Genomic DNA, 22,323 nt, shown 5'->3' with positions numbered 1-22,323 from the left:
TCCTGCGGTTTGGGTTTAGACCCTCGGCAGTTCAGCTCCCACCCCTTGTACCCAGCTTCCATCCCCAGCCCAATGGCCCCTCCAGAGCCTGCACCCCACTGTCCTCCTCTCCCTCCTGAGCCACGCTCATGTGGATGCCAGCACGGCAGGAAGGGGTCTGTGAAACAAAGCAGGGGGTCCCCTGTCTGTTCTACCCCTGACTTGGGCACTTTGGGTAGCACCAGCCCGGGCCCCTGGTCTCGATGCCCGCAGGTGGCTGGGGCAGGTTCTCGCTTAGTTTCCTCGAAAAGGGCCCGGGTTCACGTGCCGACAGGCTGCTCTCTGCTGTAAGCCAAACCAGCTGCTGACACAGAAGTTAGCACTGCCAGGCCCTGACCCTTTCCCACCTTCCTGATTGCTCCTTCAGCAAGATTTCCTCCTCCCTGCCTTCTGCAGAAGTTCCAAAGGACCATGTCCTTGTTCCTCTCAACCTCTCCTCGCCCTGCCTGCGTAACGCTGTCCGCTAACAGATTACATACTGCCATCGGTAAACACCACCTCACAAATCTTCTCTAGACCTTTCCTGTCCAAAGAAAAACCTTAGCCCACATTTCCAGAATCTCCTGTAGATAACTAGCTACCAGTTCCACTCAGCATGGTGAAAGACAAAGTCCTCCCTATCTTTAACTTCTTTTTTTAAAATAAAGGTATTTCCTGTTTGATATACATGCATTTGGTTCCTGCAGTTGCCTCCTTTTATTATGCTGTGCCAACTAATCTTCACTGTGACTCTACATTTTATCTAAACTAACACCAGTATCTTTTCCTGTAAAAGTCTGTGTACAAAATACACCATTTTTGGCTTTGACATTTATTATAAACAGTCTGTAATACATCATAAAAATCAATCCATCTCAAATGAGCGCTACAGTTGGCTTTACAAAGGCTCCCTCCCTTTTCGCAGTCTCGCAGAAATTCAGAGACCCTGAAGCTTGCTGAAAACACCAAACAAAAGCAATATTTAGTTCTTAAAGAGCTACTTCGCAATAAACAACATATTATCCTATTTCTTCATTTATGAAAGACTTTATGATGTTTTAAACTACGTGAAGACCTAAAGATCTCACGGAATGGTATTTTCTATATTCAGGTAAAGGTTAGACGGGTGGATGGGTTAGCAGTTCCCTTGGGAGGGCGGGGGGTGTTAGACACCCCCGTTTGAGAAACAGACGGCTTCTGCAACAAGGCGCGAAGCTGAATCAGACAAGGCAAGTTTGCACTTTTCCCATCGGGCTCTACCCTCGTTACTGCAAACAGGCACATTTCCATCACGGTTGCAAGCCCTGTGGTACTTCTTGATACTTTCTGGTGGTGCGGCTGGCCTTTTTTCCAGTCATTGGAAGACCACAGTGGGAATGAAGAAGTACAGACTTAAAATACATGAAACCAAAGCACAAAAGTGGCTTCTGGGCTTGATGGTGATCACAAAATGAACCAAGAATTGTTCCTATGTGTAATTAACCTATGTAACAAGCATTGTCTCCAGAAACGAGTCCGTTTCCCCATTATTGAACATCATATAGTCTCAATTATTGAACATCATATAGTATAATCTATCTTTCCTTTTACTTTTGGATCGTGCTTCTCATCATTCTTATTTGACTGTAATTTCTAAATTTATTATTTTAGTTGTAGGCATTTGGATTTCTTACACTGCCTAAGTACGAAGCATAAGTCTGTTAAACTGCTAGAACATTCACTCTGTTCATATAATCAATTTTCTGTGTTCCTCCTGATAATTAGAAAGTCAGCAAATAAGAAGATACTTCCTTTTAAATGAGAAACTGAGCATATTTACCTGTCTTCAACTGTCTTGTTGGAGGGGTAGAATACCTTGAATGAAAATCCACTTCTTGGAAATGAACCCTGTAAAGAAAAATGTATATACCACACTTGTGTAAGTAAAATACTGTACAAATAGTAAGAGACACAAATAGTAAGAGACACACTTGGATGTGACTGCACCCCCTTCTCATTTTGGTAAAGCGTAAGGAAATCTTACAGGATTTATGCAGAGACAGTCAGTGTTGGTGACAGTGAACGGGTCGTATTTATCTGCAATGACGAGCATATCTGGCAGAGGGTACACCCTCAGGGAGTAGTCATAGGCCCAGTACACAGGGCTAACGTACAGCGGAAGTGGCGTCAGATGTCCTTGCGATAATATAGTCTTTACAAACTGCAAGATAAACATAAATCATTAGTTTGAGCCATTTTCTACAAGCCAAACCCATTCCTGCAGATGCTAATGCCCTATTAATAAAGAAGCTTTGAACCTGGAAATGTTTTTTGTGTATCTCTCTTCCTCTGATTATTAATGATTTCAAGAGTAAAACAGCAACTCCCCGACAACAGTCGGCTGCTGGCTCGTTTGTTCTGTTGTTTGGGTTTTTTAATACACAAACTCCTCTCTCAAACATATCAGCCAACATTTGAAGATGTCAGAACTACTTCATCGATCAGACTCTCCAACAAACTGCAGAATCTGCTTACCTGTTCCTCCACCCCAGGAAGTACCAGCGCTGCCATAACTTTGATTTTGTGAGTTTTTTTCCCTCGGGGCTTTCCTCGCAGTACCACTTAACCACAAGACCCACGCTGGAACACAGTCTTTTCCCTGAACTGAGGAAATCACTTGATTCCCAAATGATTTTGATTCCTGTGGCTGTTCTGGGAGTTGCCCTGCTCCAGGCACCAGCTGCTCCCTTTCATTTGCTTTTTCATCTGGCAAATTCCAGCCAGGGTATTTCGGTTCCTGAAACTCCTCCTCAAGCCCCTTGAAAGCTTTTATTATCTCTAATCAATCATGGAGCTGCCATTAGGCTCCATTTTTCTCAAAGGGCCAAAATCACTACAGCGACTTGGTGAAAGGCTCTGCTGTTGAAAGAAAATGATGTACCAAGCACAGGCCCAGTTATTCCACTAACACTGTACAAGGCCTAAAGTCACTATTAATTCAATCTGATTTCCCTCTCTCGTTCATCTTTTTACACTGATGGCTGAATTAAAAAACTAACGACAGGCAGAAAAGGCAGAGAAAAACTGAAGTATGCAAAAGCAACCCAATACCCTTAGCTGCAGAAAGCGTTGCAACACTTAATTCTACCTTTCCTTCATGATTCCCTCCCTTCCAAGCATGAGAGCTGCGTACGAGTACAGGGAAGCAATGGCTCGCAGCCTATGGAAATGCGCACGCCAAAAACAAGGTGCATCCGTGCCCACATAGTGGGTTCCATATGTTCACAAAGAAACTCATCACTGTCGTGGTGGAGCGAAGGAAGAAAGAGCTAAAAGAAGTTTCTGAGTCAAACAAACAAACAAACAAAACCCCCCTATAAAATAAATAGAAACAGACACCATCCATCACTGCAATGAGCCAGTACTGCCTGGGTCATTCTCACTCAATTATATCCGTTAAGTCCCATCAACTCCTGCTGTGCATTCATTAACTAGAATCATAACTCGGAGTGCTGTGGCGATGTATCAAAAGCAGGATTAAGACTTCAAGTGAGAAGGCAGAAGAAGCAGATGACCTTTTGGAAAAGTGACATGCTGCTTTACCGCAAATGTCACTGGATAATTGATCAAATCTTAAAAAAAAAAGGTAATTTGTATTAAACTTTGCCTTTAGGAATCAATGTTTCTTGGTACAACATTCATTGCTGGTGCACATACACCAAGAGTCAGCTGCTACGAAGTTCTGCGTTCAGGGGCACCTGCAGTGGGACAGTTGGAAAGACTCAACACCATCAATCAGTATCATGGTTTCAGTTATTTTACTGTCAAGAGGGAAATGAAGGTAATAATACAAAAATTATAGATCTTTCTTACAATCCCTCATGGTTACTCTTGCAACGTGTCGTGGGAATGCAGATCAGAGCACCCTAAATGCAGACCTGCTGATTAAAAAAGAAGCCAAGGAGATCTGAGCAAGAAGTGCTGAATGCGGCTGACTCACGTGGTTGGGAATATCCATGTTGCTGCTGGGGAAGCGGACACAGTTTCTGCACATTTTGTTTACCAAATCTTCACGAAAGATTATTATTTCTTGGGTGCAATATTGAATCCTACAAAGAAAACATTAATGAAATTAAATAAATTGAGATGAAACTAAAAGATAGGGAGCTGCATTATAAAGTCGATCTCCCTCTAATACAGCAAAATGAAAGAGCACCTTTCCATTAAAATAATACTTTCCCATCTTCCCTTCATTCTCTCCAGATTGAGAAAAAAGATGATGCTTTTGATAGTCGCTAACAAACTTTTAGCACTACTTCCTTTCATCACTGATTTATTTATGTATTAATGTATTTAAAACTAGTTACAATTAATGCAAGTGAGGAATTCTAATAATTTGAAAAATTTAAGACAAATTTTTCCAAAATTTGTAATTTTTGAAAATTACGTCTGCACATAAATTAGTCATTCAGTAAAAAAAAAACCACCATGAAAAACAGCAGTAAGTTACACTGTTACCTGCAAGGGTTTGTGGTGAAAACTGAAAATGGCACCAACTGTCTGAATTCCTCAGTAATATTTTCAGCCAGGGGAGGTCTAAAATAAATAGCAACAGATGTATCAACCAAGACTGCTACCTGCTTTAACTATTTAACTCCAAATTCCAAAATTTGAAAAAGTGAAGCAAACTGACCTTGGTAAAATAGAACCAGGACCAGGGTCTTCAGGGCCAGGAACAAACACAAATCGACTACTGTAAAAAGTTCAATGTATCACTTTTATACACAACGATGATCCCAGAAGTATCTAAACATTGGTTACATACTGCCCTTACTCCACAGATGCATGCAAATAACCTATTCCGGGGCAGGGATGACAGCTCTTCCTGGCTTTATGAACCACATGAATCACAGCTAAGGCATCAGATACACACCCACTCCTCACTAAAGTGGAAGAAACCTTAAAAACTGTTCCCCGTGCAAGGGGGACTGACTGCGGAAGGGAGACGGACCAGGCATGCAGCCTGGCTCAGGACTCAGCGGCAATGGGCTCCAGGATCTCATGCAGGGACTCCGGATAACCCAGCAGCGGCACATCAGCAGAGCCCCACCGGGACACAGGATGGAGAATCAGTCCATGAGATACGCTTGCCTACAGCTCACACAGAGCTCAAGAGCTTCCTGCTTTTGGGGCCCATTCTAAGAACTAGCTCTACTTAGGGGCTGCTGTTTTGAATTCGAAGATCAGAAGCCAGAAAGGATAAGCTTGGCTGTCCCCCTTTTTTACTTTCCTTTGTATATTCAAATCGCTGTAAAAGGGATTGTGTTCTCCAGGCCTGGAATGGGGCTCCCACAGAGCAGGGACACAAGAACGGATAAATAAAAGATTCCTTTGCAGGATTGCGTTGCTTTGGTTAGTTCTCAAACTAACAGCCGTGGAGAACCGTGTGTGCAAGAATGGAAAAGACAAAAATGAGATGCCTCCATGTAGGCAGCAGTCAGTGTTTCAGGTGACATTTTCCAGGGCTGGTACAGAAAGCCTGTAGGTGCTTGTAGCAGCATCAAGACTTCAACATCAGTTTATAAAGCAGCACCGCTCGGGCAGAACCCTGCTGATCTCAAGGGAATGCCAGGGAAAAAAAGGGCTCACCCAAATAGCACTTTTGGGGAATCATGGGCCATGTTTAATCCACGTGGAAAATGTTCCAGGGAGACGCAGCTTCACCTTTGCTCACTCAATAGCTGCTTCCACGACCAAGCTATTTTAAGATAAAATCAAAACCTTACACTGCCCCCAAAACAAACTTAGAGGCCTGTTACAAGACCAGCTTGCTATCTGATCATAGTTGGCTCACAATAATGAGAAAACATGGTATCTGTTAGCTTCTTAAAGTAATTAAAGCAAAGGTTTCACAAAATAAGCAAATTTCCCTTTTCATAGCACTTTGCTGTGTACCTTTTATGAATACTGGGATAGTCACATATAATATCCGCAAGAGCCTTCAAAGAACCTAGAGTCAGGAAAAAAAAAAAACTGTGATACAACACCTGGTTAGGCAATAAACACACATGATATGAATCACCCCTATACTTCAGTACATTAAAAAATGTGTCACTTAGAAAATAAGGGTTTCTTTTCTGCGCTCGTTTTGCCACCATTATTTTAATTTAATGTACATGTCTGACTGTATACAAAGACTTCCCCACCTTTCAGTGACTGAATTTGACTTTTTCCATATGGTGCAGATGAAAAATTTCCACAAAAGAAAAAGCAGGTTGGAGGTGCAGAGGAATAACCTGGGAAAAGAGAGTATCTGTGAGTGGAACATCCATTCACTTCAGTATCTGTCACCACCCAGCCTCCAGTCCATTCCATGAAAGGCAGAAAGTGAAACAGCACTTCAAGCTCTGCTGCTGTTAATACACCTGAGCTATTTTCTTGATACAGGCTTTAAAAAGGGTGATGGCAAAGTACAAATGTCACTTCAAGGGAGCCCTCTGTTATTTACAGGCCCAGTTCCAACAACGTTGTGTGTATCCAACTAACTACTCACCCAGTCATATAATTACACAAAGTACAATTATAATAAATAATACAATTTAAAAATGCACTCTTTCCTTAAAGAGAAAAATAGCGAGTAAGTAGCAATGGATTACTATTAACCTCCATGCATCATTCCAACTCAAGGGCTCCTACCAGCATTTAATTCGCTCTTTGGCATTATAAAGCGACAGTAACTGGAATTGCCTCAGCATTTTAAGAATCTGATGAATCCTCACAATATCACTAATCACCCAGAAACACGTGCTTTATAGCAAAGAGTGAAAAAAGAAACCCGATTCCCATCCCTAAAAGAAAAATAAAAACATCTACTCAGGCATTCATCTCACGCTCCAGGTTACTCTCCATTTTCCTAACATGCAGTACCAGACTTGGATTTACTTCACTATTTTTCAATCCAGTTGGTAAATAGGACAGAATTGTTTATACCAGAGAAATGGTTCATCAATGTTTTTTCCTTGCTGTTCCACTCAGCTATTATTTTTAGTTTATCATTATGAAGCTTATTACTTGCCTATTAAAAAACAGTCTCAAAATAGTAAACGCAACGTATGCATCTTTGCCAGTTGAGTTCAGTATATTAACCTCACTGACCGAAGGCCCTTTATTACGTCAGCATATGCAATCTCAGGTCAAGTTCAGTTTGCTTCAAGGATCTTGCCAACTTTGATCAAGACAGTGAACTGCTTTTGTAACTTCTGGATGAATGTGGTAATTCGTCTCCAATTTTCTTTAAGTGAGTAGCAGTTTCCCACCCTTAATTTTATGTTGCTTATTTTTAAAGCAGCTACCCTCTCACACTTCCATTCTACCTAAGACAGACAGGACGAGCTGTTCCAAAACTGCTCTGGAATACAAAGAAGCAATTCACAGACCTCGCAGATGCTTGCTATCCAAATGTTGTCAACATTACTAATGTAATGATGCATGAAACAGTTCCTATTTTAAGAGTAACTGACATTTTTTCATTGGTAGAACCAGAAAGCATTCGAGGGACTGCTGATCTCCGATGAAGTAAGTTTTCTTTAAACTAAGCCCAGCAAGAACTTTCACAAGGAAGGGAAACATTCTTGTCACAGCACAGAAAATGGCTACTGCCCAAAACAATATTAGTACTAAGTGATTTATGAAACAGAAGTATCGGCTTGCAAAAATATAATACAATCCAATTTTTAAAACTGTTAGAGAAAGATCCAAAAGAAATACAACAGCAACCACGAAATGCAAATAGCTGTCACTAAAATTAGAGTGAGACTTCACCAGCTTTGGGCTTGGGTTCAGTGGGATCCTACCAAAAAAAAAATGCAACAGCTGGGCTTATTCTAGCTTTCTCAACATGGAAGTTCATAAAAAATGCATAATACAGTAATAACAGGACTCCTGACAATCGTTGCCTTTTTCGTTTAAAAGCATACTTTCAAAAAAAAGGCACACAAACCACTATTTCACAAAAGAGCACATTTAGATTACAGTTTGAGAATAAAGTTGGCCTAACACTTAGCAGATCCTAGAAAGAACAGTCTTGCTGTCACCTGTACGCTGTCCAGCTCCCTCTGCCCGGACAGGGATGCTCACGTGAGCGACCGTATGATGAAGAGTTCACAAAGCTAAACCAGCATAAAACTAATTCTCCAACAAAGGCAATTAGTTTTCTGCTGGGGTATTCCCTGAATTAGCTCACCATGGGGTCAGACTTCCCAGCCCATGCCAAGGAGGGGACACAGCCAGGGACCAAGGACTAGCTAGCCATCAGACTGCCTTGCTGCACTCGTCAGCTCCACCCATCGATGCTGCTAAGGACTAAGGAAAATGGTAAAAATCCTCTAAAACAAGGCTCAGAGTCAAAGCAGTTCTCACCTACCCGAAAACATTGTGTGAAGCTTTTCCAGTACTTCTGCTTGGTCCAGCCATACATCAGAAAGAAATACAAACATGGCATCTTCATTTTCATCCTCCAGCTGCTTTAGTTTTGCAGAAGCCTTTACTGAAGCTGAAGAAGGCCCTCCAAAGAAGTTTACATTCCCATAGAAGGCTCTACATCATTCAAATATTCAAGTTAGTTCTGTTTTCTCCCCAAACAGCTAGTAGTTTTCATTATGACTCACTTAAGCCATTTTAATTATTATTATGATGATAGGTAGCTCAGATGGTATCAATCATCTAGTACTTCATGGAGAAACCAAGGAAGAGAAATGGCAGTCACCTGGATATAAAGCAGGGGCGCTGCCCTGCCATAATTTAACAGATCATCTCAGGGTAATATTTATCCTCGGTTCTCTCCCCCATCCATTCCTTGAGCAACAAGGCATTTCTTATTCTCATGTAATAGTTATCTAGTTTTGCAGCTGAGAAGGGCTTAGATCCTAACTGTTATTATATGCAGAACCCAATGGCCTTTGGAAGGGTTTTTCTGCTAACACTACAGGCTTTAGTACTGGTCCAAGTAGACCAGCAAGTCCCAGAATTGCTTCCTTAAAATTGTATTTATTTTGAAGCATTTGGGGAGGGGGAAGAATAGCATACTTTAATGTCACAGAAATTATAAAATAATAACGCGCTTACTGAGAAACCCATAACAAAATATGGAGCGAGGCTGCCGAAAGTCAGTTTTATACCTAGTGGTAGCAGAAGGCTCAGTAGGCGGAAATCCAAAAGCGTTCACATGAAAAACTTCATCTTCATACCAACCTAAGAGATTTTTGAACAACAAAATAACCTTTAGTTTTTCTAACAACATCATGTCCTAGACATTAGTCAGACAGTTGGCAGCTGTGCTGCATAGCTAGTCCCAGCCTCCATCAATCCCTCTCCTGGGGTAGCACGAGTCCCTGTGCTGTTTAGCGGTGAACCAGACCAGGGAACTATCTGGCTGAAAAACAGGCTGAGCAAGAAAGCAACTATTTTTTTACTCCAGACACTTCTTTGAATGGATTTGCTGCACAGCCACATAAACAACCTTCTCAACCCAACCGAGTAAGAATGTAGGGGAACAGGAATCATTTTTGCTGGCCCTGCCCCAGAAGAGTTTCCATCAAACTGCACCCTTTCCTGGGAACTGTCCCACCTGTTAGAAGAACAGAAGTAACAGGGTGATACTTGTCCCCACTATCATTCTTCCTCTTGACTTCTATTTAGTTTATTTTACAAATTTTAAACATAAAATACATTAGAAAATAGACTGGGATTATGTATATTGCACAGAGTAGTATCCTACAAACAGAAACAACCATAATTTTGCTAAAACATGTCCAAGACTCCAAAACTGCAGGCCCTTACATCATCTTAATGAGAAGACTCACCAAAGCCTCTGAAGGACGAAAGCTTTGCCAACAGAAAGCAGCATTTTCGGATTGTTAAATCATACTGTTTCATTATTCTAGTCTGTCTTCCTAACCTAGTCATGTCTCCTCCAAGCCTGTTGGAGCCAGGCTAACTAAGGCCAATCCTCCAAGCTGCTACAGATGCTCACATCCCACCGACATCGCTGAAAACCACAAATTTCACAGAGCTCTGTTCTCTGCCTCCAGAGCCCACGAGGTAACGGGAAAGGCTTATGGCCAAAAATCTCAGTCACAAACTCAGCTTATGGTCAAACCTCATCAACGTGAGACTTGTCTGTTCAGCCCCATCTGGCAAACATGTAAGTGCAGCAACAGCCATTAACAGAATAACTTATTACAAGCTAAGAAAAATAGTCTGTTTTACCTTCTGCCAAAACAAAGCATGATTCAGTATATAAACCACTGTGGAACTGGTGCAGAAAGGTTAAGAAATATATTTTTCTTAGATCAGGACTCTTAAACTAGTTCTTTAGCCAAAGTTTGCTTTCCAGCTGGTGTCAAACATTTGGACACTACTGAAAGTTCACAGGCTGCCTTAAGAGCTAGGCAATCACCTGGTAGCTGAGCAGGTAAGCTCATAAACAGCCCGCAAACAGGAACATGCTCTGCTTCCGCTAGGAGGAATACTAACCTTGTCCTAACCGTCTCTGTGACAGGGCACTGAGCTGCAGCAACCAAGTCATTCAAAAAGAAGGAGAAAGACAGAGCTGCAATTCTCAATATGTAATTTTTAATGGTCAGTATTGATTTATTATTCAATCTGAAATTCTCCAGGTCTATAGGAAATTCCTTCAACTCTTACATCACAGAAAAAGGATATTGCTTTACTAAGGTCTATCTGGACGACTCCTGTAGGGTCTTCTAGGAAAAATTTCCCCTGAAAAACAGGATTAATTAATAAAGCAAAATATACCCAAACACATAAATGTTTCAATCAGAAGCATCTATCAGTCAGCACTTAAAATAATTTAGCCGGATTTAATATTGTAAGCTTAGAACACACTGGCAGAACTGAAAACAATGTAGTCTATAGTAAGTGTATCTTAGCACCTTCCCTTTGAGCTGCTGCAGTTTGGATTGCTGGTGCACCCCTCCCCTGCAATCACAGTCCAACGCAATGGCAAGTCCAAACACAGTCATTGGAAGCTCCAGCATTTCAAGAAGGGGCATGCCTAGAAAATGTAACTGGTTCTGGTTGCTGACATAAAGCATTACAAAATTCTGTAGTGAGAAGAGAAAGACATTTTCCCTCACACACTAGCATCGACTGCTTGTGGAAAAGGCTCTTTGTAGGGAATGGATCTTGCACCACTGACATTGATGGGACTTCTGCCGCTGACTTATATGACAGGATAAAGTGGTGAGATATTTAAGCCTTCTCATTTTCTAATATATTACAACACTGAATGAATGGTGACCTACATATTCCACAATAAAAAGCAACCTACCTCCTTAAGCTGAGTTATCATCCCAAGAACAATCACTTCTCCCACTTTAGCTGTATTGCCCAATAGAGTTTCTATTGTTTTAAGCTGTAACCAAAGGCAAAAAATCAAATAAAAATTAAATCAAATTCTCCATATATCTATTCTTATGCAACCAAGACAAAGCACCACACAGCACATGTGTTTACATAAATACACAAATGAGCTATGAGAGAATTGAAGCTCATTACAAAAATCAGGGACGCATTTCTGAATGTCAAATGTAGCACAGCCTAGGAAAAGATTTCCAATAATGGCTGCTAGCACAAAGAACTGCTTAGCAAGTAAATATTCGTTGTGATTATTTTGCTTACAAGTGGATTAAAACTGAAAAGAACAAGTGGCAATTTCTGCTCTTGCCTAAGAATGGCAATTGTAGTAATTGGATCCTCAGCATGATCCAAACTGAACCGCAGGGCCAGCCTGCACCCATCCAGTAACACTAATTACTTTAATCGAAGAACCTTAGATGGATGACAGAGAACACTCCAGAGTAATGCAGGTGACATTGCATAGGCATGCTGTCTGCGGTTTCTGGATGAACTTATTTTGGTCTGTCAAGCTGCAGTTAAGAGAGACAATCCTCCTGCAACACCAGCATAAGCAATGCATTTGCCACTGCTGACAGGGAGGATAGGAAGCAGTCAAGGGAGAAAGATGCTATACAGCCTGGATGGAGATGCAGGCTCGACTCAGCTAAGGTCAGCTGCTCTTTTCTACATGATGGCATGCTCTGAACAGGGAGAAACAGGAAAGTTGAGCAAAGCAAAAGCTGTTATGTGGTACCCAGTCACACACACACACACGGTCATCTTTTTTAAAAATATGTAATAACTACATAATACAGCGAGAGCATTTCATATGAGAAAGCTGAGATGGGAACAGAACAGACTAAAGTTATTACCTTATTCAGTTGTAGGTTTGTGAATTTAGTGCTTATGAAAGAAAGAAGCAGGGGAAAATATCCCCAAGCAGAGGGAAGCAAAGTGTAATAAGCTGAACAGCGAATGCCCTTCCACCACGTTTCTCTTGCACTTCATAGCTGCTTTTGAGTGGCTTGGTTGTCATGCTGATCTAAGCCAAATGACTGCATTTTTGACGCACAGGCTAAAAATATTCAAAAATAACTCATCTCCATTGATTACCCATATGGGACGTAAAACTAAGATGTCACTGGAGAACTATCACTGCATTAAAGTGTAACACAAGTACAGTTCCCTTTGCAAGAAGAAAAAACAGATTTTTTTACCTGGAACTTGCTCCTACTGTCATCAGGATGAGCAACGACTGCTGAAGGAGTAAACAACTCATGTCTATGAGTCCTCTGCAGAAACCAAAATTGAAGTAATCCAGTTTAAGAATAAATGAGCACTGTCAAAAAGCCAGTTCATTACGACTGCTATACAAAATACATTTTAAAGTTCTCTTACTCAATTTTATGCAGTGACATTTCACTTGTTAAGCATAATCAGTTCTTTTGACAAGAATTTGCTTCTAAGAAATAGACGATCAGTACTATTGGACAATAAAACTAAGCCCAAAAAGTAACAGCAAAGCATCTATAATGCTTTTAAAAGAAGTTATTTCTGACTACCTGGAAGGAAGGGGTGAGATAGCAAGGGAAGGTAAACTGTATTAAATGCTAACTATGTGGACAAGAGCAGGTTACCTCTTCAGGGCAGGGCCTATTAAAAGTAAGGCTTTTTTTTTGTTTAGTAACAGGAGCAAGCTACACTAACAGATAAACCACAGAGAGCATGAAGAAAATACACTGTAGAAATTTTCACTTCCTTCACTGTTTTTCATGCAGTCTGAAAGCCTCCTCTTGGAACAAACCCATCGCTACCAGCCCCTGTAACACACGCAGTAATTCCTATCAGCAGCCCGCACCCACATAGTGACATGAACCTTCACTTTTCTGGAGGCCAGAAAGGAGTACATATGACAACCAAACACAAACCTGTACAACAGAGAGTCTATGTGAAACTGTCAGGCAAAGAGGTGCAATAGCACAATACAGTCTAGGAAAAGGAGGCTTCAGGATTTACCCTATGAACACCTCCTGCTGCTGTTTTGTGTGAGTGTGCCAATTCCAGCAGGCTTCACTAATCCCGATCACTGTTTGTATGAACTAAAGCTTCTTCAGTTAATGGTTAACTGGTCTTCCAGGGCAGAGGTTCCCAAATTGCAGTACACGTACTCCTAGTGGCAGCAAATCCCCTGGTAGATAGAGAGTTGTTGCTGCTCTGGGGTATCTGACCCTGTGCTTGCAACTACCACACGGTCCAAAGGATGAGCAGTTCACGCAGGCACCTGGGTGCCTCCCTGCTGCCTACGGGGCAGCACGGACAAAAAGCCGTGCTCGCCATCTGCCTGTGTCCAGGCACTTTGCTCGCTCTTTGGGCCAGGGCTGCGCACAGGCAGTTAGGTCTGTGCAGTACCTGCCAGCACCGAGCGGGACCTGTGCTGTGGATCACCACTGCAGTTAGTGCAGACACATGAAAAATAACTACCAAGTCGTCCGATCAGCAACTCACTCCCCATCCCATCACGGCTCCCGCTGGGCTGCAGGACAGAGGCAGGGCGGAACACAGCACGGACAAGCAGGCAGGTGACGTGGGGCTGGATCCCAACTTACTGGGTGAGTGGAGGAAAGGAAAGAACAGGGTTGTGACCCTGTTCTGAGGGATAATCCGACAGTGAGTGCTGAGGGACTGACTCCTTCTGGCTGCGTGCACAGCCTGGTCCAGAGCCACTACCTACAGCTGCTGTCAGTACCTGCGGCTACTGTCACAGTGGTGCGTAGCAACTCATGTTGGGGAATCCTGCTCTGAAGTTGCTCACAACACAAGATGCTTGTGCCACCAAGAGATGACAAGGGGCGGCTGGCTCTCACTGGGCATTTTGAAAACTGGAAAATGAATAAATTAACTAAACCAGAAGCAAATTTCAACGCTTCAGGGAGAACCTGAATGAGAGCTTCCCAGGGCTTCGGGTTTGTATTATCTCAACAAGCACTACACACAATGACATGCTAATCAAACATAGCACAGAGCCAGACTACAGGAGGGAAAAGAGCAAGACACATGTAAAAATACATAATCCCCTCTTACTACATGATGCTAAAATGCAGAAACACATGAATCCATCATGCTGTATGGTGACAGTTGAGAAGACTGCTAAACCTTAGTAGAGATCCTGTTCTTATTCAGATTTTATTTAAACTGTACCTCACAAAAGCACCCCAACACAAAGCACTGTTGTCCATGTAAGAATACAAAAACCAGCATTTTGTTTGCATATTTTGTTAAACAAAGCAAAACTTTTTCTGACCTGTTGTAAGATGGAGTAGCGTTCACGAAACAACTCTGCTTTATCTCTGGCAGTTCCAAATAAATTTGGTACAGGGAAGTTGGTCATTGACAGACTGCAAGAAGTTTAACACAATCAAGATTTAAAAAGGTACATTCCACACACAAAAATGACTTATTGATCTAAAAGTTGTAGGAGGCTGCAAAAGCTGTACCACTACTGCATAATTTATTTACTCAATGAGGAAGATTCCTGCTAGGGATCCTGTGTTTCTGCATTTTGAAGGCTACATCCATTTAATTTCCCTCTAACTCACAGGCCTTGGGTTTTATCTTTCCACCTGAACGGGACTCTGCAGAAATTAGTTTTGAAAAAAGCAGTTACGTCTTTTAAATGGCCATGAACAAGAGTATTTTCTTCCTCTTGGTTAGCAGATTGTCTTCGTGGAGTTCTCTGCTTCCGACAGCCTGGAAATCTAGAAAGCAGCACTGGAATTAAACTCCTACTGCAAACACACGGATTGCTTTTGCTGGACTGGCAGAATCATGGACCAAGGCTAGAATATGAATTGCACGTTACATGAAGGTCACTGCAACCTCTTGCAATGAACACCACTCTCCATTCCTCAGCTAACACCACCACTATCCATTCCTCAGCTAACACCACTTCGAGCTTTTTAAAAGCATGGCCTCTTTTTGGCTTAGCAGTCTGGGCTACTTGCTGTTAAAGGTAAATTCTTTAGCTAGCAAAACATTTACAACCAATTCCTCCAATTACTTCTTCCTTTCTCCAACCTCCAGAATCACCAGTTGCTCCTAATATTTCTTTTTTAACTTGTGTAGCTCTCCTTAGAAATCCCCCAGGGCTTCAGGAGTTGCAAACTACAGTCTAAGAAATGAATACATGCAACAGACAGACCAAATTTATTAAAAAAAAACTAAACAGCCAAATGTGAAAAAAAAAAAACCCAAAGTACATTGAGTCATGTATGTCCTTAGCCTTACTGTCTCTTTTATTCATTAGATGGCATAAACATGGTTGGCCATTTTACTATCTGGTAAACACCGAAGTTTCAGAGCCAGTGACAACATAGGCAGCACAGAATACACTGCCGCAGGAGATACAGGTCCCCATTTCAGTTTCATCCTACTGGACTAGGAAAAACCCAATGGCACGTTTATTTATGAGCCAGCATTTATCATAGAGTCTGACTAGCTCTTTAGAGACCAAGAAACAAAATTGTCTCACTTTCTCACTCAGGCTTGAGATAAGCAGACCCAGGAGGGAAAGATTAGAAAACAGACTTTTAACCATATAGAAATAGAGGCTCTTGTTTTAAAACAAGAAGTGGTTGAAACTTAAAATATGCAAGACTTACGGTAGAAACTTCTTTCTTTCTGAATTGTAAATATAACGTGGAATATCAAAGGCTCCAATAATGTTGAAAACATTTTCTCTGAAATAAGAATACATTTACAATATTATCTGAAGTGGATGAAACAAACAGTAACAAAACATGTTGAATAAAATTATATTCATTATGTTCACTATCACCCTGCGTTACCACCATTTCTCCCACATCACTCTACCTACTGGATACTACTGTATCTTCTAATTCAAAAAAGGAAACTCTTCAGAAGTTCATTCAGAAATGGGAGAGGGATACATCTCCTTCCCTTACCATCCTCTGCTACCTTTTTTGACAACAGAACAGCTTTGGCATGGTTAATGGGAGTAGGTTTAAACAATGGACAAGCACAACTCTTCAGACTACTAGTCGAGTTGATACATCCCATTATATACTGGTTCAGCTCTCTCCTCTGATGCCTCCCATTTCCCTCTTACTGTAAGTGGATCAAATTCATCAGAGTAGATAAAATTATCCCATGAACCTTCACTAAGGCTTACAAGCACAGGACAACCACCATTGCCTGTCAGACACTGATGTCTTAGGCTTCAGAGTGCACTTCTTACAAAGCTTTGCGTTCAAGCTTTCTGCATCATAATTCAAGAGAGTTGTACAGGCTGGCCCTGTGATCTGTAGAGCTTTTCCCTTCTGTACTGAGAAACTGTGCATACAGACTTCTCTTCAATTCTGGAGCGAAAAATACATGAAGTATATGAAGCGACAAAGAAAAGTCACACTTAAACCATCTGCATCATAAAGGTTCCGACGACAAGGAGGAAAGTATAAGACAAATCTGCTTCATATTGAGAAACTGTCGGATCACTGTATCTAACTGACATGCCTAGCAAACCGTTGATTTTCATGCTTTGCATTACGATGTCAATACACAACATAAACACTAAAGGAAACACATTCCTGACAATCACAAATAAAGTTCTCAGAAACTCAAGTAATTGCTCTCCGCTTTGTTATCAGAGCATGAAAATCAATCACGGTTTTCAAAAAACAGCCCTCCTATACAAAAAAGCAGAAACAAGCACCATGGCAAAAAACTTTTCCAAAAGAAGTATCTTATGAAAGGCACAAAAATAACCTTAGATAATTTTGAACTAGAGAACAGGAAATAAAGAAAAGAACAGAAGTATCAAGTTCTCTCTGAATTGTAACTATTGGTTTATTTTATTGGTTAATATTCAACCTGTATCACATGTAACACATAACCATAGCATTTTCGTTCCAGAATGTCAGCATTATATTTAGAATCCCCTGGAGGCCTATCCACAAGAACAAATTTTCTAAGAAGGAACATTACTAACCTTCAAAGACAGTACCAGGAAGACAAAAGCACAAAGCAATTACCGCGTGTGTAGCACTGCAGAAAATGCCTGACATTTATTTCCTAAGAAGAAATAAGGGAATGCATACCAACTCCCATAAACCTCAGATAAAAAAATAATGTCACCGTACATAGTTTCATCTGATGCCTGGCTACATTCTTGGACGGCTGCTTCCACTGTGGGTTGTTCAATCATATTAGATGACACTGAAAGGAAAATTTCGAAGGATTAAAACTGCAGCCTATGGAAAGTAGTCAGAAAGAAAGAAAGTCGGTCTCAAATATTTTACAAAAAATGGTTTGGTCTTCCCAGAGGAATATATTACACAAATAAGCATATTTTCAGTAAGCTAATGACACATGCTGTTTTCTCTTTACAAATGGATCACTTAATATTCTTACCAGAAAGACACATCTCTAGCGAAAAAATAACCCACACACATACTGTGCCCACCATTAATTCACTAAACATGGAGAACAAGACAATTATAGTTTATGCAAAGCTGCCAAATATACTACAAATGTGTTAGATCTGAGCTTTCACATTCTGGAAGTTAATTTTGTTCCAGAACATTATCACACAGATTGCTGTCATAAATAAGTATGCAAACAGCTTAACACAATCTTGGAGACAAGCACATTGTTGTCTTCATGGATTTAAACTAATAATTGAAAATAAAAAATATTTCTAAACACTAATGTTTTGCTGAATTTAAAGGGAAGACCAATCAACGCAGATTCGCGAAAGGACTGGGTCAGCATTGCCAAGCCTAACTGCTGGGCTCCTGGAACAGAACCAGTACGTGAAAACCTGCCCTTGAGTTCTCTATTCAGGGCACAGGACTTAAAATCACAATTCCTGTAAGACAGTGGTGAATAGCAGAGCAAAAGGGGCACTAAGGGAGCTAGCAGGAATCACAGGAGAGACCAGCGTGTCTGAATTGCATCTCTATCCCTAACCTCAAACAACTCACAGACGTTAGCTGGACAGTATGGGAATTTATAGCACAAAATTCCGCCCTGGACAAAGACCGGTGTTGGCGAGTACACTGACTGCATGTACTACATTGGCCCTGGAGCTTCTTGTACAGACTCAAATTTGTTCAAAAATGTGGACGCATTAATTTGTACCAGCAGGCTTTATGTTAGATCAGGACCAGCTCTTCAAACTGTTTCTACTCCCTGTTTGATCAGCTACGATCTGTTATCCCATGGCTAGAGCAAGAATATAAAGCCATAACTTCTGTAGTCTGTGCTCTAGTAAAACTCCAAAGCAAGCATGTGCCCACCCTTGATTTAATTCAGTTTAAATAGGATAGGCTGGGAAGGTTTCCGGAACTCATCTAAGGCCTAATAGTTATTTTAGATCACATTTATATGGATTTGAATCTCCTCGGCCAGAAATGGGAAGTGAGCCCAAGTTAACTAGTTCTCATAAGCTCTGGTCAGTAAACACACATATATATCAGGCATCAGTGCCACCTCCGTCAGTCACATGCTTTAACTAAAGGTGCTACAACTCCTATGTTTTGTGCTGTCAGACTGTGCCAGGTATATTTTGAGCTACCAGCCCATGGTAGGAGCAGGGACACTGGATCTGTGTACCTCAGGACATAGTGTCCCAATTAAGCAGGAGATAAAATACTCCTGCCAAGATGATGGAGTTTCAGGCATGCTCAGAACCAAATGGGTCGTGAGAACTTAGCCAGCAAAAGCTCAGCTCTTTGAGTGTCTCATCTTTTTATGAGATTTCCCATGAGTTTTCTGGATTGCACTTGTGGACTTAGTAATTTATAGAATTTGATGTACTTTCACACGCCAAGCTGGTACAGCTTCTCTAGTTCTACAGTGCTCCAACTGTTACCAGCACCTTCTGCCCAATGTTAACATCACAAGATCAGGTTGGCATAACATAACACCAGCATCTGCCTTGCTGCTTCAGAGAACATCCAGGTGATGGTTAAACTCCATCCACAGTTGGTTTAAGTCAATAGGCTGGACCATTATACTGGTGCACTTGCATCTCCCACTCCACTTGGGTGCGAGGGCAGTGATCTCTGAACGGAGGAATGCAACTGTTTCCTTCTTGCAGTCACAGCTGGGCTTCTCGGATTATAGCCGTCAACAGCCCTAACCCTTTTCTGCACCTGGTCTACTGAATAACAAGTGAATTAATTTCTCATTATTTATTTGGTTTATTTTCATATTTAAAATCCTAGTTTCAGACGCAAAGGTGTCTATACAAACTAAGCTAGGTGCTTTTAGTAACTGCCATTGAAAAATTTCACTACTCTTGGAAAAGTCAGGAGGTACCAGGCTGCCAACTTTTTAAATGGCAAAATTATACTATCTTTTGCTGACATTACAAACTTCAGTATTTAGCAAAACAAAATGTCAACAAATACATTTATCTTGATCAAGCCGGTATAGACTAGAATGACGCCTTAGTGCATATGCTGCCAGTAACTCTGTCTTTGTCTAAATAACATTATAAGCACAAGATAAACTTAGCAAGCTTGAGAAAAAGAAATTGTTTACTTACAAGGCTGTTTTTCAATGGCATCAATGACATTTTCAATTACATCGTCAAGTTCTACTTCATTGATGGACTGAAGAGCTTCGGTAAGATACTTCAGAGCATCCCTAATTCCAATGAAGAAAGTCAGCTCAAAAAGCAATTAATATTCAATACAGTTTATACAAACTATGCCAATTTTGGCAGATGTGCACATCATCACTTAAAGGCTTGTGATTAAAAAAGTAGAAATAATTAGTACTGCATAATACTGCACTAGTTTCAGTCAAAGGAAAAAAAATCATCAGGATTGAAAACATTGAGGACAAGAAGCAGGTACAGAGAACTTCATACAGTCACAGGAAGATGCACGTCAGAAGGGACCTCTAAGGCCTCCAGCTTTCTGCTCCAATAGGCCAGTCACACTGCCCACAGCACTGTTCAGTCAAATTCTGAACATCTCCAAGGACGGAGATCTCACAACCTCTCTCGGCCCTGTCCTGGTGCTTAACTACTCTCCTTGTGAACAACTTTTTCATAGGATTATAGAAAAGTCCATATTAGAAGGGACCTCTGGAGACCATCTGGTCCAACCTTCTACTGAAAGCAGGGACTTATATTATGCCATCCAGGGCCCCATCGACCCAAGTGTTGAGTATTTTCAGTGAGGGAGATTCCACCACTTCTCTAGTCAACCTACTCCAAAGTTTAATTGTTCTGACAGCGAAGATTTTATTTTAAGCTTGTGCCCATTGCCTCTTGCCCTGTCACTGTGCATCCTTGAGAAGAAAGTACCTCTGTCTTCCCTATAACCACATTTTAGGAAGACTGGGATTAGATCTTCCTGCGCCTTCCCTTCCTGAGGCTGAATAAACCCAAATCCTTTGCATTTTTTCCACGGCGAGTTCTCCAACCCTCTAAGCATCTTCGTGGTCCTCCACTAGACCCTCTTCATTGTTTTAATGTCTCTCTTGAACCGAGGGGACTAGAACTGGACAAGTGGGATTCCTTCTGTTGCAATCTGTGCTTGCTGCCTCTCACCCCTTCTCTGTGCGTTGGCTCCTTCTCGCTAAGTCCCCATTAGGCAGTTGGATCATCTTCAGCCTTTTTTCTGACGACTGAGCAAACTCAGCTCTTCCCGCTTCCCTTACACACCATGAGCTCCAGCCCATGACCACCTTAACAGCATTCTGCAAGACCCGCTCCAGTTTATCAGTATCTCTGAGATTGGAGTTATTTTAATTCTAAATAACAGGAGAAATAGAAATTCACTTCTTCCCTCATCCTTAGACTACAGTCTCGCAGTTAAAGATAACAATTTTCTTATTAATGTCATCTGTCGGCCAATCAAAATTGGCATTTTGGTTAACAGCCTGACCTTCAAAACGTCTCAGTTGATTTAACCATGGGAGTCGGGAGCTCCAAACTCGGACTCCTCACTAATGAAATTGCCAGGACATTGTCCAAAACAATCACATCCCATCCATGCCAGAAACAAAATGGAATGAATATTAACGCACTATCTTGAAAGGAAAAATACGAGCACCAGAGCTCCAGGCACTCTTACAAATCATGACACCTTCCACTGCAAGCAGAAATCACTTTTCTTTGCCCTTGCAATCTCTAACTAATACACAGTATTATGTGCCTTTGGAAATACCATTTCTTCCTCTGGTAACAGATGCTGGACACAGAACCGGCAAGTGCAACTCAGGGAAGAGATCCCAGAGTTGTCAGGGACAGCGGCAGACAAAACAAAACCAACAAAACATCCAGCACCACCATCAGGGAGGGTACCACGGGGAGACCAAGGGCAGCTTTCGGTGCCCACGGCGGGCGCTGCAGTGGGTCGGGTCACGGGTGGAGATGGATGGAAGAGGCCCACAGCAGCAGGACAGGCAAAACAACGGGGCTTCGGAGGAGAGACTCCGAAGGCCTCAGTGCGGGGGCGAGGAAGAGGAGGGAAAGGCGTTACCACATCCCCGAGGAGGCGATGCGGGGGGTGCGGCCCTGCCTCTGACCAAATCCCACAACGCGAGACCCTGGGGCGCGCCCCGAAAGCGGGAAGCGGGCTTGAGGGAGGTATGAGGAGACGCCCCGGGCGGAGCGGGTACCGGCCGGGGGGCCCGGCCCGGGCAGCTTGTCCCGGCGGGCCGCCCCCGGGCGGGCTGATCCGCCGCGCCCCCCGCCCCTCTCCCGGCGCTACTCACGCCCGCAGCAGGAGCCCGCGCAGCCGGAACGCGGAGCCCAGCCGGCGCCGCAGCCGCTCCGGCTCCATGGCGGGCGGTTGGCGCCAAACGGCGCCGCGCCGCCCCCGCCGCCCTGGCCCTGCCCCGGGGCGGGCGGAGGCGCCGGGCCGGCCCCGCCGC

General features: G+C 42.3%; 1 protein-coding gene across 3 annotated transcripts; it reads right to left on the bottom strand.

Annotated features, from left to right (window-relative positions):
• Positions 1-839: 839 nt before the first annotated feature.
• On the bottom strand, positions 840-22,313 carry POLE2 (DNA polymerase epsilon 2, accessory subunit). 3 transcript variants are annotated; one of them, XM_072866009.1, is made up of 19 exons: positions 22,165-22,313; positions 19,982-20,082; positions 17,571-17,646; positions 16,074-16,151; positions 14,717-14,810; positions 12,633-12,707; positions 11,348-11,431; positions 10,720-10,776; positions 10,264-10,312; positions 9,174-9,246; positions 8,420-8,592; positions 6,204-6,293; positions 5,953-6,007; positions 4,691-4,750; positions 4,516-4,593; positions 3,998-4,106; positions 2,042-2,218; positions 1,838-1,905; positions 840-974 (listed from the first exon to the last, which is right to left on the bottom strand). In XM_072866009.1, exons 1-19 carry the CDS (start codon positions 22,230-22,232, stop codon positions 956-958), a joined length of 1,584 nt encoding a protein of 527 aa, XP_072722110.1. In that variant the 5' UTR covers positions 22,233-22,313; the 3' UTR covers positions 840-955. The 3 variants fall into 3 exon arrangements, with proteins under 3 accessions (XP_072722110.1, XP_072722111.1, XP_072722112.1); XM_072866010.1 differs by having other exon boundaries at positions 4,691-4,747; XM_072866011.1 differs by lacking the exon at positions 22,165-22,313 and adding an exon at positions 21,615-21,920.
• Between the last annotated feature and the right edge of the window lie 10 nt (positions 22,314-22,323).

The sequence above is a fragment of the Ciconia boyciana genome, chromosome 6 (genome assembly GCF_034638445.1).
Source record: "Ciconia boyciana chromosome 6, ASM3463844v1, whole genome shotgun sequence".
NCBI lineage: Eukaryota > Metazoa > Chordata > Aves > Ciconiiformes > Ciconiidae > Ciconia > Ciconia boyciana.
This window is presented reverse-complemented; position numbering and strand designations above follow the sequence as displayed.